Source organism: Theobroma cacao, chromosome 5 (assembly GCF_000208745.1).
Source record: "Theobroma cacao cultivar B97-61/B2 chromosome 5, Criollo_cocoa_genome_V2, whole genome shotgun sequence".
Taxonomy (NCBI): Eukaryota; Viridiplantae; Streptophyta; class Magnoliopsida; order Malvales; family Malvaceae; genus Theobroma; species Theobroma cacao.
Window position 1 is genome coordinate 36877266 of NC_030854.1, and position 13996 is coordinate 36891261.

The following is a 13996-nucleotide window of genomic DNA, read 5'->3' on the forward strand; positions in this document are numbered from 1 at the left end:
CCTGGAAATTATGTCCCTTGTATTGGCCATGGGGGGATGATTTATCACACCCAGATTTAATGAAATCCACTTCCTTTCAAAAATAAAAAAAATAGTGTCAGCTAATTTAGCTTTGATAGTCCAATGAGAACGTGCTTGTATATTGTTTGTTTTATAGAGGATACTCTTTGTCTTGAATTTCGAGAGACAAAGGATTCCGTATACTTCTGTTAATGTTCCTGAACAAAGTGATTGCAAAGCAGGGGATGGGCAGGGTGAAGGGCTACATGGCCTGGTTAGAGCTTTTTGAAGTGCTCTCTGTTTCTTTTTGGTATCTTCTTTGCAGGAAACTAATAATAGAGCTTATTATGATATCTTCTCTGCAGGACAACGATTCCCAACGCATCAATTAGTAGGGTTTGGTCGTGATCAAGTCACAAAAGAATGCAAAATTATACGATTGTTTATACCTAAAGAGGAACAAGAAAACCATATTCATGAGTGCGAGGTTTTTGCATTGAGTTCAGATCCTGAGGCTTCATGGAGGGGCCTTGGCGTAGTTGCCTACTTCATTAGGCCAGCACAACAACCTGTCCTTGTCAATGGAGCACTTCACTGGATCCTTGACGTCAGACATGCTAACCCTTCGGAGGTGATCGTCTCCTTCGATCTCCATACTGAAAATTCCAAGCAATATCACACCCAAGTTGTTGCTCAGAAGCCTCAGATCGTCGGCATTTTATGGGGTTACCGTCTTTGAGAAGCTCTCTATGTCTAGTACAATCAGAATACAGGCTGCAACTGAATATATGGATAATGAATCAAAGCAATGGAGTTTGGGAGAAACTGTTTGCTATTATTTTGGGATTGATGAATTGTAGAACTACATTGGCATTTCCAATAGCAGAACTCAATGATGGAACCTTTTTTGTTTCCCATTTTGGGGAGAACTTGCAAATATATGATCCGGAGAGCCAAAGTCTTAGTGAAGTATCGATACAACATGAAAGAAGGGTTGTGTCCTATGCATACTCTGAAAGTTTAGTCCCTCTTTATGGAGAGCCACTGGTGTATTGATCGAGTTGTAAATAATATGTATTATTTTTTTTTGTGTGAAAAGCTGGAATTTGATTCGCTGCTCCAATGAAGTCAGCAAAAAATAACCATTTTTGTGGTAATGGTAGTGCTATGCAACAACTCAGTAGGCATCCCTGCCAATTCCAAGCAGAGTGTCAGGACCCCTCCCCAATTGGTCACAAAAGCCTGTTGACAATATTGTTACATTAAAACAAGACCCAATCACAGCAGCCAGTAGTTACCCAATGTCATCCAAAGCCCCATCCGCAGGCCTTCCCTTGCTGCAGCAGACTCATGGTTGGACACCAACGTTCCCTGGCTCTTGTGGTGGGCGTATCACCGCTGGACCAGAACCCCGTCCCCAATAAAACATTGCAAAACTTAAAAGTTTAAAATCTGATTATTGTAATCATTAAAAAAGATTTTAGTTACTACTGATAAACAGAACTCAAAAACGAAGTCCAAAATTGTTCAAGACTTGAATGAGAACATATGGATTTTCATGAAAGATTGCAACCCATCACCAGCTTTGAATGAGAACATGGGAGCTTGGGAGGTGTTGCACTCGATGGATTTGATAATTGTTGTGAAGCCTCCTAATAACAGAATGCTTTCTATCTAATATTATGAACAGAGGTTGCAACTACACAATCTAAAGAGAAAAATGTTGAGGGATGTGCTACCGCATTGGAGAAAAGTTGTGTCTACTGCATATTTTGAAAGTTAAGTCCCTCTATATGATGTGTTTAATATTTGGGTATAAGTGGGTAGAGATCTTAAATTACAATGCTTTATGCTAATAATTTCATTAAAGAAAGTTTTGCTTTCATTTCTTCCAGCTGTGAAACTCAATCAACTATAGTAAACTCCCCCTTTTTTGTGTGTGTGAAATTTGTTGTGTTCAACTGTTCATTGCATTTTATTGCATTACTCATTCACCTAATAACCAAGAAAAAGAAAAGAAGAAAACCAAACATTAATTATTGAGCTAAGTCATCAAAACTAGGAGAATAATGCAGCATTATTCAAGCAGTATTGCTGATGAATTATTTTTCACAGAAGTTAACTACTGTGCTGACTTTCTTGTGAAGATGAATGTGAATGGTAATGAAGTGTTTGTGGAGCCAACATTTTCCTTATTTGATGAGGAGTCTACAATGGTGGCCCTTGAGCTTGGAAAAGATGGGGTATAATTTCAGTTCAGTTGGGTGTTTTCTTATGGTTGGGTTAGTAAACAATGAGTACAATAATTGAGTTTAGAGTTGGATTTTAACAATCACAGCAAAAATTTAGTAATCTTGTCATATAAAGGTTAGTATTTAATGAATTGGGTTCGTGCAAAACACAATTGATGATTGAGTTTTTTTTTTCTGTATCCTTTAAATTTATTGTTTATTTGTATATAATGATGGAGATAATAAATAAAATCTTAAAAACAGTGATATTAATATCTAGAAGTGGGTAATTGGTCAGTTTGATCGATTTGGTTTGTTATATCTAAACATCAAATGAATCAAATATTTTTAAAAAATTGATCAGAATCGACCAAACTTATAAGAAGATCGGATCGATCAAATATCGAATTGATTCAGTCAGTTCAGTTTTAGACCAAAAAAATTGAAATTTTATTATTTTTGTTTTTTACAAATTACAACATTGAAATTTATAATTCATTCATAATTATTAAATACACAAATAATCTAAATATTAAAAAAAAACATAACATTTGTTCTTTCACTCACATAATTATATCGTTTCACATAAGCCATTGAATTAACATTCAAGAGTTTTAATCTCTAAATTTTAATATTCAAGATTTCAATATAAAATAATACTTATACCAAAATAATACTATTAGTCAATCTTTAAAAATAATGTTTGATCTCTGAAGTTACTTTAAAAGAATTGAGAGATATACGAGTAAATATTTATTTTATTTTTCAGAGAAGACATTTGTGTTTTAAGATATCGATTTGATATATAATAATTCATGTAGTATAGTTTTTTTTAACAATTAAAAGAAAAAAATTTTTAAAACAAAAAAGTCAAAGTGCTTTTTAATCAAACATGATTCAAGGTTTTTTAGATTTACCCTAATAGTAGAAGTATTAAAAAAAAGTAATCTTATTTATGCAATGGTTTCATGTCAACCTTTTATAGAGAATTTGAGAGACAACATAGATAGAGAGAAATGTTAGATAGTTGTTAATGAAGGTGTTTAGACTCTCGAATTAAAATATTAATACGTAATTAATTTTTATTATTTTAATTTTTAAATTAAATAATAAATATTATTAATTTATAAAAAATCGTGATTGAAGAGTTATAAATAATTACCTTATTAAATACAACTTTTGAATAGTTATATTATAAAAAAATAATTATATTATGAAAAAAAACAAGTACAATTTAATCATGAATAACCAATAGATTGATTTATTATATAAACAATGTTATTATGCTGCGATTTTCAGTATTTTTGATAAGTGTGTTAAAGACCTTATTATATCCAAAGATTGAAAAATACCTTAAGGAATACATGCCTCAAAATCGTATTTTCTTCTCTTAAAAATTTCTAACAAGAAATAATGGCAGGCCGCAGCGGAACAAGCCTGAAAAACAACTATTGGCCTGAAGATCTTCTCCTTTCGATATTGGCTACCCTTCCTGCCAAGTCTTTGTTACGATTCAAATGCGTGTCCAGGCATTGGCAAGCACTTATCATCAACCCTCATTTCATGGAACAACACCTCGAAAAGCAACAGAAAAAGGATTACCCTCAATTGATATTTGCCTCTAGAGCATCTAAACCCGACATGGACATGGTTTTGGAATCCATGGCCATCGTCGATGTTGAAGTTGGTGATGGAGAAGGAACAAAGACCAGGAAAGGTTTGAAACGAAGTTCTTCGAATATCTGTCATCTTCAGTCGGCTAATTACTTCGTGTCCAATTCTTGTAACGGAATTATTTGCTTATTTGGGATCACTAACGTCTTTCTTTACAATCCTGGAACTAGAGAGTTTCGGATTGTTAAGATGCAAAAGAAGGAATTCTCCCCTGATAATTCCAGCGTTGATACTTTCGGTACGCATTTTTTTTCCCTGTTTTATGTTTAGATAGATAGAATTAAAGAAAAAACAAAGTGTTCACTAGACTCTGCATTGGAATAGAGAATTCAACATGAATTGTTTTAGATAGCTGGAAGAGATAAATTAGAAGGATTGCATGATGATTCTTTCATTTCTCCCTAAAATACAGGCATTCGAATTGCAAAAGTTTGTGTCACCTAAATTAGCTTTGATAATCCCACAAGAACATATTTGTAAATTGTTTGTTCTATAGAGGATAATCTTTGCCTTGAATTCGAAAACAAAGGATTGTGTACAGTTCTGTTAATGTTCCTTAATGAAGTACTTGCAAAGCAGGGGATGGGCAGGGTTAAGGGCCCGATGGCCTGGTTTAAGCTTTTGAAGTGCTCTCTGTTTCTCTTTGGTATCTGCTTTGCAGGAAACTAATAAAAGAGCTTATAATGATATCTTCCTTGCAGTACGAGTATTCCCATTGTATCAATTAGTAGGGTTTGGTCGTGATCAAGTTACTAAAGAATGCAAAATTATACGATTGTTTACACCTAATGAAGAAAACCCTATTCATGAGTGCGAGGTTTTTACATTGAGTTCGGATGCTGGGGCTTCATGGAAGGGCCTTGGCGAAGTTGCTTACTTCATTAGGGCAGCACAACTACCTGTCTATCTCAATGGAGCACTTCACTGGATCCTTGACGAAAGGCATGCTAACCCTTCCGAGGTGATCGTCTCCTTTGATCTCCATACTGAGAAATTCCAAGCAATATCACACACAAGTTGTTTCTCAGTAGTCTCAGATCGTAGTAGGCTTCATCATATGGAGTTACTGTCTTTTAGAGGCTCTCTATGTCTAGTAGAAGGAAAATACGACTGGTCATCTCGGCAGCTGAATATTTCGATCATGAATCAAAGCAATGGAATTTGGGAGAAGCTGTTTTCTATTAATCGGGGATTGATGAATTACAGATTTCCATTGGCGTTTCCAATAGCAGAACTCAAGGATGGAACCTTTTTAGTTTTACGTCACAAGAAAAACTTGGAAATATTTGACCCAGAAAGCCAAAGTGATAGTGAAGTGTTGATTCAACATGAAAAATCGGTTGATTACTATGCATACTCCGAAAGTTTAGTCCCTCTTTATGGAGTGCCACTGGTGAATTGAGATTTCATGGTAACTGTTGAATTGAGACTTGCATTGAAGACCTTGCAACTTGCAAGCCTGGTCATCCGTCAAATGCCCATGCCTCAGTGTATTTGTGTTAAAACTTTCCATCGTACAGAACACTTCAGTTAATAAATATCAGATCCGGTTGCCTTAGTTTTCTGCTTTCTGCTCTTCTTTTTCTGTTTTGTGTTTTTTTTCATTATGGCTACATGCCTTACTGATATTAAGCTGCTGTAGTAGTGCAAAACACAATTGATGACTGAGTTTTTTTTTTTTTTATCTTCAAAATTTATTGCTTATTTGTACGTTAAATATCGATGTAAATAAAATCTTAAAAACAGTGATATTGATATCAACATCGAAGTAATTTCATAATTTTTTATGTTTTCACTTTTATGTTTTAATAATTGTACTTATACATATACTACTATTTTACATTTTTCTTTTCTTAACACAACCTCGAAGCTTTTGACCCCTCAAGCTCAAGCAGATTTTCTATTTTTTTTTATTTTTCAAAGAAGATATTGTGTCTTAGAGATGCCTATTTGATATATAAAAGGTGATGTATCAATTTTTTTAATAATTAACAAAGAAAGATAATACTTAAAAGAAAAATATATAATTTAAAAGAAGGCAGAGTGCCTTTTTAACATGATTCAAGGTTTTTTTAGATTTACCCTAATAATAGAAGTATTAAAAGACACGCAGTCTGATTTATGCTACAGTTTCATGGCAGCCTCTTAGAGAGAATTTGAGAGACGACATAGAAAGAGTGAAATAATGGCAGGCCGCCGAGGAACAAACCTGAAAAACGACTATTGGCCTAAAGATCTTCTCCTTTCGATCTTGGCTACCCTTCCAGCCAAGTCTTTGTTACGATTCAAATGCGTGTCCATGCATTGGCGATCACTGATCATCAACCCTTATTTCATCGAGCAACACCTCGAAAAGCAACAGAAAAAGGATTACCCTCAATTGGTATTTGCCTCTAGAGCATCTAAACCTGATATGGTTTTGGAATCCATGGCCATTGTCGATGTTGAGGTTGGCGATGAAGAAGGAACAAAAGTCAGAAAAGGTTTCAGACGAAGTTCTTCGAGTATCTGTCATCTTCCGTGTGCTCATTGTTTCTTATCCAATTCTTGTGATGGAATTCTTTGCTTCTTTGGGATCACTAGTGTCTTTGTTTACAATCCTGGAACTAGAGAGTTTCGGACTGTTAAGATGCAAAAGAAGGGATTCTCCCCTGTTTTTTCCAGCAGTGTTGATTTTTTCGGTACGTATTCGTTCCCTTAACTTTAATAATCCAATGAGAACATGTCTGTTTGTAGATTGTTTGTTCTATAGAGGATTAATTTTTGCCTTGAATTTAAGAGACAAAGGATTGTGTATAGTTCTGTTAATGAAGTAATTGCAAAGAAGGGTATGGCCAAGGTTAAGGGCAAGATGGCCTGGTTTGAGCTTTTGAAGTGCTCTCTGTTTCTCTTTGGTATCTTCGTTGCAGGAAACTAATAAAAGAGCTTATTCTGATATCTTCTTTGCAGTACGAATATTCCCAAAGGATTTCTTGGTAGGGTTTGGTCGTGATCAAGTTACAAAAGAATGCAAAATTATACGATTGTTTACACCTAAAGAAGAAAACGATATTCATGAGTGCGAGGTTTTTACATTGAGTTCAGATGCTGGGGCTTCATGGAAGGGCCTTGGCGAAGTTGCTTACTTCATTAGGGCAGCACAACTACCTGTCTATCTCAATGGAGCACTTCACTGGATCCTTGACATTAGACATGCTAACCCTTCCGAGGTGATCGTCTCCTTTGATCTCCATACTGAGAAATTCCAAGCAATATCACACCCAAGTTGTTACTCAGAAGTCTCAGATCGTAGTAAGCTGAAACATATGGAGTTACTGCGTTTGAGAAGCTCTCTATGTCTATTAGAAGGAAAATACTACTGGCCGTCTCGGCAGCTGAATATTTGGATAATGAATCAAAGCAATGGAATTTGGGAGAAGTTGTTTTCTATTAATCGGGGATTAACGAAAAATGGAATTCCATTGGCATGTCCAACAGCGGAACTCAAGGATGGAACCTTTTTTGTTTTACGTAATTGGAAAAACTTGCAAATATTTGATCCAGAGAGCCAAAGTGATAGTGAAGTGTTGATACAACATGAGAAATATGTTGATTGCTATGCATACTCCGAAAGCTTAGTCCCTCTTTATGGAGAGCCACTGGTTGATTGAGATTTCATTGTTAACTGTTGAATTGAGACTTGCATGGAAGACCCTGCAAGCCTTGTCATCAGTCAAATGCCCATGCATGCCTCTCTGTTCTTGTATTTTTTTTTATTATTTTTGAAAAGTGAAACAAGTGACCTAAGTCCTCGCACAGAAACCAGAGCATCAGAACAGCCCTTCTGAAACATCAACCTCAACATTCCCATGAACAAGTTCCTCATGGCTCATTGTGCTACCCTGGACTTAAACAGGACGAAGGGCATGAGCGGGGAAGAGAAAACACAGGGGGAGTCATCAACCAAGAGGAATACTCCACCACATAATGCATGGAGTCAACCAAACAAAAGCAGGACCACCCAGCCGAGATTCACGACGGAAGGGCTCGAGCAAGACATGAAAGAACGTCGAGCCTGCCAGGAGGAGCAAAACACCAACAGCCCACCGTACCCTTCAAAACTCGAAAAGATGAAGGACCCTCGTCATCAAAAACTTGCCAAAACCTCGCCCACGTAGTCAGAGGCGGAGGGGAGGGGGGCTAGCGGCCAACAATTTTAAAAAAGGAAACGTAGTCTGATTTATGCTGCAGTTTCATGGCAGCCTCTTAGAGAGAATTTGAGAGACGACATAGAAAGAGAGAAATAATGGCAGGCCGCAGCGGAACAAACCTGAAAAACAACTATTGGCCTGAAGATCTTCTCCTTTTGATCTTGGCTACCCTTCCAACCAAGTCTTTGTTACGATTCAAATGCGTGTCCGTGCATTGGCTATCACTGATCATCAACCCTTATTTCATCGAACAACACCTCGAAGAGCAGCAGAAAAACGATTACCCTCACTTGATATTTGCCACTAGAGCAACTGGACCCGTTATGGGCATGGTTTTCGAATCCATGCACAAGGTTTTGGAATCCATGGCCATCGTCGATGTCGAAGTTGGTGATGAAGAAGGAGCAAAGATCAGGAAAGGTTTGAAACAAAGTTCTTCGAATATCTGTCATCTTCCGTGTTTTCGTTACTTCACGTCCAATTCTTGCGATGGAATTATTTGTTTATTTGGGATCACTAATGTCTTTGTTTACAATCCTCGAACTAGAGAGTTTCGGATTGTTAAGATGCAAAAGAAGGGATTCTCCCCTGTTTTTTCCAGTAGTGTTGATTTTTTCGGTACGCCTTTTTGTTCCCTTAACTTTGATAATCCCGTGAGAACATGTTTGTATAGTGTTTGCTCTATAGAGGACAATCTTTGCCTTGAATTTCAGAGACATAGGATTGTGTATAGTTCTGTTAATGTTCCTTAATGAAGTAATTGCAAAGCAGGGGATGGGCAGGGTTAAGGGCCAGATGGCCTGGTTTGAGCAATTGAAGTGCTCTCTGTTTTCTTTGGTATCTTCTTCGCAGGAAACTAATAATAGAGCTTATTCTGATATCTTCTTTGCAGTACGAATATTCCCAAAGGATTTCTTAGTAGGGTTTGGTCGTGATCAAGTTACAAAAGAATGCAAAATTATACGATTGTTTACACCTAAAGAAGAAAACCATATTCACGAGTGCGAGGTTTTTACATTGAGTTCAGATGCTGGGGCTTCATGGAGGGGCCTTGGCGAAGTTGCTTACTTCATTAGGGCAGCACAACTACCTGTCTATCTCAATGGAGCACTTCACTATATCCTTGACGTTAGACATGCTAACCCTTCCGAGGTGATCGTCTCCTTTGATCTCCATATTGAGAAATTCCAAGCAATATCACACCCAAGTTGTTTCTCAGAAGTCTCAGATCGTAGAACGCTGAAACGTATGGGGTTACTGTCTTTGAGAAGCTCTCTATGTCTAGTAGAAGGAAAATACAAGAGCCCGCCTACGCTGCTGAATATTTGGATAATGAATCAAAGCAATGGAATTTGGGAGAAGATGTTTTCTATTAATTGGGGATTAACGGAATATGGAATTGCATTGGCATTTCGAATAGCAGAACTCAAGGATGGAACCTTTTTGGTTTTACGTTATGGGAGGAACTTGGAAATATTTGACCCAGAAAGCCAAAGTGATAGTGAAGTGTTGATACAACATGAAAATTCGGTTGATTACTATGCAAACTCTGAAAGTTTAGTCCCTCTTTATGGGAAGCCACTGGTTGAATTGAGATGTCATGCTAACTGTTGTCTTGGTTAATGTCAGTCATGCACTAATGCATGTTTTGAATTGATGTTTAGGTCCTGATTATGATATAGAGCATTGCAGTGCAAAAGCTATGTTAAAACTTTGTTTTTAAAGCTTTCAATTGTATACAAACTTCAGTTGATGAATATCAGTCTTGGTTGCCTTAGTTTTCTGTTTTCTGCTCTGTTTTCTCTTCATTTATGGCTGCATGCCTTACTGACATTAATCTGTTGTAGTAGTGCAAAGCACAATTGATGGTTGAGGTTTTTTTTTTTTTTTTATCTTCAAATTTGTACGTTAACCATGGAGGTAAATAAAATCTTCAGAACAGTGATGTTGATAACTAGGTCGAAATAATTTCATAATTTTTTATTTTTTCAGTGTAATGTTCTTATAGTTGTATTTATATATGTACTACTATCTCAAGCTTGGGTTATTGATATAACAATAATACTAGTAGTCAACCCTTAAAATAATGTTTGGTCCCTCAGATTTTAAAAGAATTGAGAGATATAGGAGCAAATATTTATTGTTATTATTTTTTAGACAAGACATTATCTCTATTTCATATAGGATATATAGTGGGTGATGTAGAATTGGTTTTTTTGATCTATTAATTGATAGCTTTAATAATTAAAAGAAAGAAAACTAATTTTAAAACAAAAAAAAAGTCAAGTTACCTTTTAAACATGATTCAAGGTTTTTTAGATTTACCCTAATAATAATAGAAATATTAAAAGAAAATCAGTCTGATTTATGCTACAGTTTTATGGCAGCCTCTTACAAAGAATTTGAGAGACACAGAGATAGAGAGAAATAAAAAATGGCAGGCCGCGGACAAGCCTGATAAACAACTATTGGCTGGAAGATCTTCTCCTTTTGATCATGGCTACCCTTCCTGCCAAGTCTGTGTTACGATTCAAATGCGTAATATGCATACTTTGAAAGTTTACTCCCTCTTTATGGAAAGCCACTGATGTATTGATACTGTTACATACCATTACCAAAGTTTAGACCAAGATTTCATGGTAACTGTTGAATTTAGACTTACAATGAAGACTTGCAACCTTGTCTTCTGTCAAATGCCCATGCCTCACTGTTTTTGTCTTGGTTAATGTTAGTTATGCACCTAATGCATGTTTTGAATTGATGTTTAGGCCCTGTTATGAGAAACAGTATTGCAGTGTAAAAGCTATGTTTAAACTTCCTTTTTAAAGTTTTCCATTTTACACATACTTCAGTTAATGAATATCATGCTCGGTTGCCTTAGTTCTGTTATCTGCTCTTCTTTTCTGTTTTGTTTTCTGATGGCTGCATGCCTTACTGATATTGAGCTGTTGTAGTAATGCTTATTGATATTGAATGTTGAGCTTCACTTAAGCTATAAAACAACGGTAACTTTGAAATGAACAGACCATGTTGCTGGGAAAATCTTAAACAGGTTGTTCCAATTTAGGGGTATACAACAATAAATTCCCCTCCCTCCTTCCCAACAACATCAACAGAAGAAAAAGAAAATTAAAAAAAAGAAGAAGATGAATTCAAACAGCAGTTCTTCAATAACTATGCAATCTCGCTACTTATTAAATGCCTTGTATATTAACTGTCATGCCATTTGAACTTCACCTATGGATTCAGATCCTACATACGAGAAATCATCTGTATCATACACTTTATTATGTTTAGAAGTGACAAATCTCTCTCCATCATGCCATAAAGCAAAGGCTTGCTCACCATGGACGGTATCATCACCAATTTCCAATTCTTCATCCGATAATCTTAATGGGACTATTAACCCAATGAACCAACAAATGATGCTAGTCATAACGATATTTAAGACAATCACAAACAGCATGGCTGCTAGTTGGATTCCCATCTGTTTAAATCCGGAAGAAGTTCGACCATTCTGTAGACCATATGCTAGGCCAAGGTATTTTTCCCAATCCGGCGCCATGTAGAAAAGACGGCATAGTTTTGGGACCGCAAAGAAGCCTGTGAGGATGCCTCCTAGGCCTCCTGCAATAGCATGAGTGTGGAAAATGGCCATGGGGTCATCAACCAGCTTCAACAGCTTAACCTTCTTATGGAGCACCATCATCGTGTACCATGGAACACTTCCTGAGATTATCCCCATTAGGATAGCCGCCCAGCACTGGACTACACCTGTTAAATGCTCAGTTTAGTATATAAAAAATATTATTGTCATTGATTATATTGTTTTCATTTTCCTGGAGCAAAGAAATGAATCAGGTAAAGATTTTATACCCGCAGCTGGGGTGATGCAAACCAGGCCAGTGATCATGCCCTGGATGGCGCCAAGCACGGAGGGCTTCCCAAAGAAAAAGCTGTCAAGGAAGAGCCATGTCAATAGGCTGGTGGCAGTGCAAACGTGGGTGTTAAGGACAGCGAGAGCTGAAACAGTACTGGCCGCGAACGTAGCTCCGCCATTGAATCCACTCCACCCCATCCAGAGCAATCCTGCTCCCGCAAGCATCAGGATTATATTGTTTGGAGGGAAACTGTCCCTGTCCTTCTGTGCTCTGGGGCCAACCTGGAAGAAATCATCAGATTCAATGGCCTTTTCAGAAAAGCCAACTTTCCACAGAATGTTGCATTGGTGCTTACCCAAAATGCTGCAGTGAAACCAGCAACTCCTGCTTAAAGGTGAATAACAAATCCACCGGCGAAATCTATAACACCTAGCTTCGCCAACCACCCTTCCGGACACCATATACTAAAAGCTGCTATTGTATACGAAAATGTAAACCATAATGGCACAAACAATATCCATGCACGAAAATTCATTCTCCCTAAAAGTGCTCCGGCTATTAAAACCAATGTGATTGCTGCAAACACTGACTGGAAAAACACCATTGTCGCTGTAGGAAAGTACCCCAGAAACGCTCGCCCCAGCAAGAATTTCTCATCTAATGCAACAGCTGGTTTTCCTAGGAAAAACACAAGTTTGTCACCGAATGACATGCGGAAACCCCAACCTACCCAACACACGAGAACCATCGCAAAGGCATAAAAGGCCATGAAAGCAGAGTTTATCGCCCATTTCTTTTTCACCATGCTTCCATAGAGGATCACAAGGCCAGGGATGCTCTGGAGGCCTACCAGGGTTGCCGCCGTTAGCTGCCATGCATTGTCACCTTTGTTCATCCACTCAGGTCTAGCCTCATCAGGTAAAAGGTTGGAAGGTAGCTCCATGGGAATGAACAAATGAGGAAACGTTTTCTTTGATATGGATTCTGGCTTTACAAATGTCTAACTATAAAGTTGATTTGAAGTCTAAATGGGGAAGAAATTTAGTGAGTGTACATAGCTGTTTTGTATGCATTTGCCTGGATGTGTTTTTTATTTACATGTATTGGTATTAAGGCCCTGAGGCCGGCCATGCAGGCAAGTTGGCATCATCTTTGAATTTTCTTCAGTACTTGCTGAAATGGACAGTAAACATAAAAGCATATTTAATCTTAAAGGTGCTTGTTAAGATTCCTACTGAAGAAAATATGTTCGTTCTTTTTTTGTTTCAAGTATAACAAGAATCTCCTCTTTCTTTCTTATTGATTCATCGCCTTTCATTTGTCTGACTAACACGGAAGCTTGTTTTCATTCTTTGACAGGGTGTTTCATGATTTCTGCTTGAAGTTATGTAGGAGTTGATGTGACCCTTTTTGTCCCTCTTTCTTGGCAGTGCCGGCTTGGCCTCAAGATGGCAATTAGCAAGGCAATTAGCAAGGCAGGGCAACAACCCATTCAGACATCTTGGCTAGGCCCTGCAACTGAGGCTTTGATTCTTTTCCCTTCCAGTTTCTAATTGGTCAATTTAAGAAACTGCTATTTTCAGGGGACAAAAGTCTGTCAGGGGGCTTAATTAGCTGGTGGCACCTTTTAGAGGAAGGAAGGTTTCTGGCGTGGCAGCTGATGCTTGAAAAGTGATTAAACGGTGTGAATTTATCCTTTTGTAAATGGGTTATGGGAGGTATGGGGATACCTCATGCTGTAGGGGAGCTCTTGGGAGCTTTTTATCGTGTACAGGAGCCATGAGTTCCCTGGTTTTTGTATAGTGTTTTAGGTGAACTTTTGAAGGAGATTCTGGGTTGTTATTCTCACGATCAGAGAGTGACAGCCATGAATTTTCCTTTTCACTTCCAGAGGTGAAGATTTTTATCTCTCTTTGGCTTCAATATATTATTAAATTTCAAAAAAAAAATTTAAGAAACTGCTTCCCTGTATGAGATTGTCTCCACCACTTACATTCTTCCTTACTGTTTTTCTCCTGGA

General features: G+C 37.3%; 3 protein-coding genes and 1 pseudogene across 3 annotated transcripts; 3 read left to right on the top strand and 1 right to left on the bottom strand.

Moving 5' to 3' along the window:
* LOC18600201 (putative F-box protein At2g02030) lies at nucleotides 3645–5307 on the top strand. Its single transcript, XM_018121084.1, has 3 exons — nucleotides 3645–4143; nucleotides 4318–4334; nucleotides 4567–5307. Exons 1-3 carry the CDS (start codon nucleotides 3645–3647, stop codon nucleotides 5305–5307), a joined length of 1257 nt encoding a protein of 418 aa, XP_017976573.1.
* On the top strand, nucleotides 6091–7555 carry LOC18600202 (putative F-box protein At2g02030). The gene is made up of 3 exons (XM_018121085.1): nucleotides 6091–6558; nucleotides 6658–6744; nucleotides 6815–7555. Exons 1-3 carry the CDS (start codon nucleotides 6091–6093, stop codon nucleotides 7553–7555), a joined length of 1296 nt encoding a protein of 431 aa, XP_017976574.1.
* LOC18600203 (F-box/LRR-repeat/kelch-repeat protein At1g09650) lies at nucleotides 8191–9718 on the top strand. Its single transcript, XM_018121086.1, has 2 exons — nucleotides 8191–8748; nucleotides 8867–9718. The coding sequence occupies exons 1-2, from the start codon at nucleotides 8191–8193 to the stop codon at nucleotides 9716–9718; spliced, it is 1410 nt and encodes a 469-aa protein (XP_017976575.1).
* On the bottom strand, nucleotides 11177–12919 carry LOC18600204 (annotated as a pseudogene).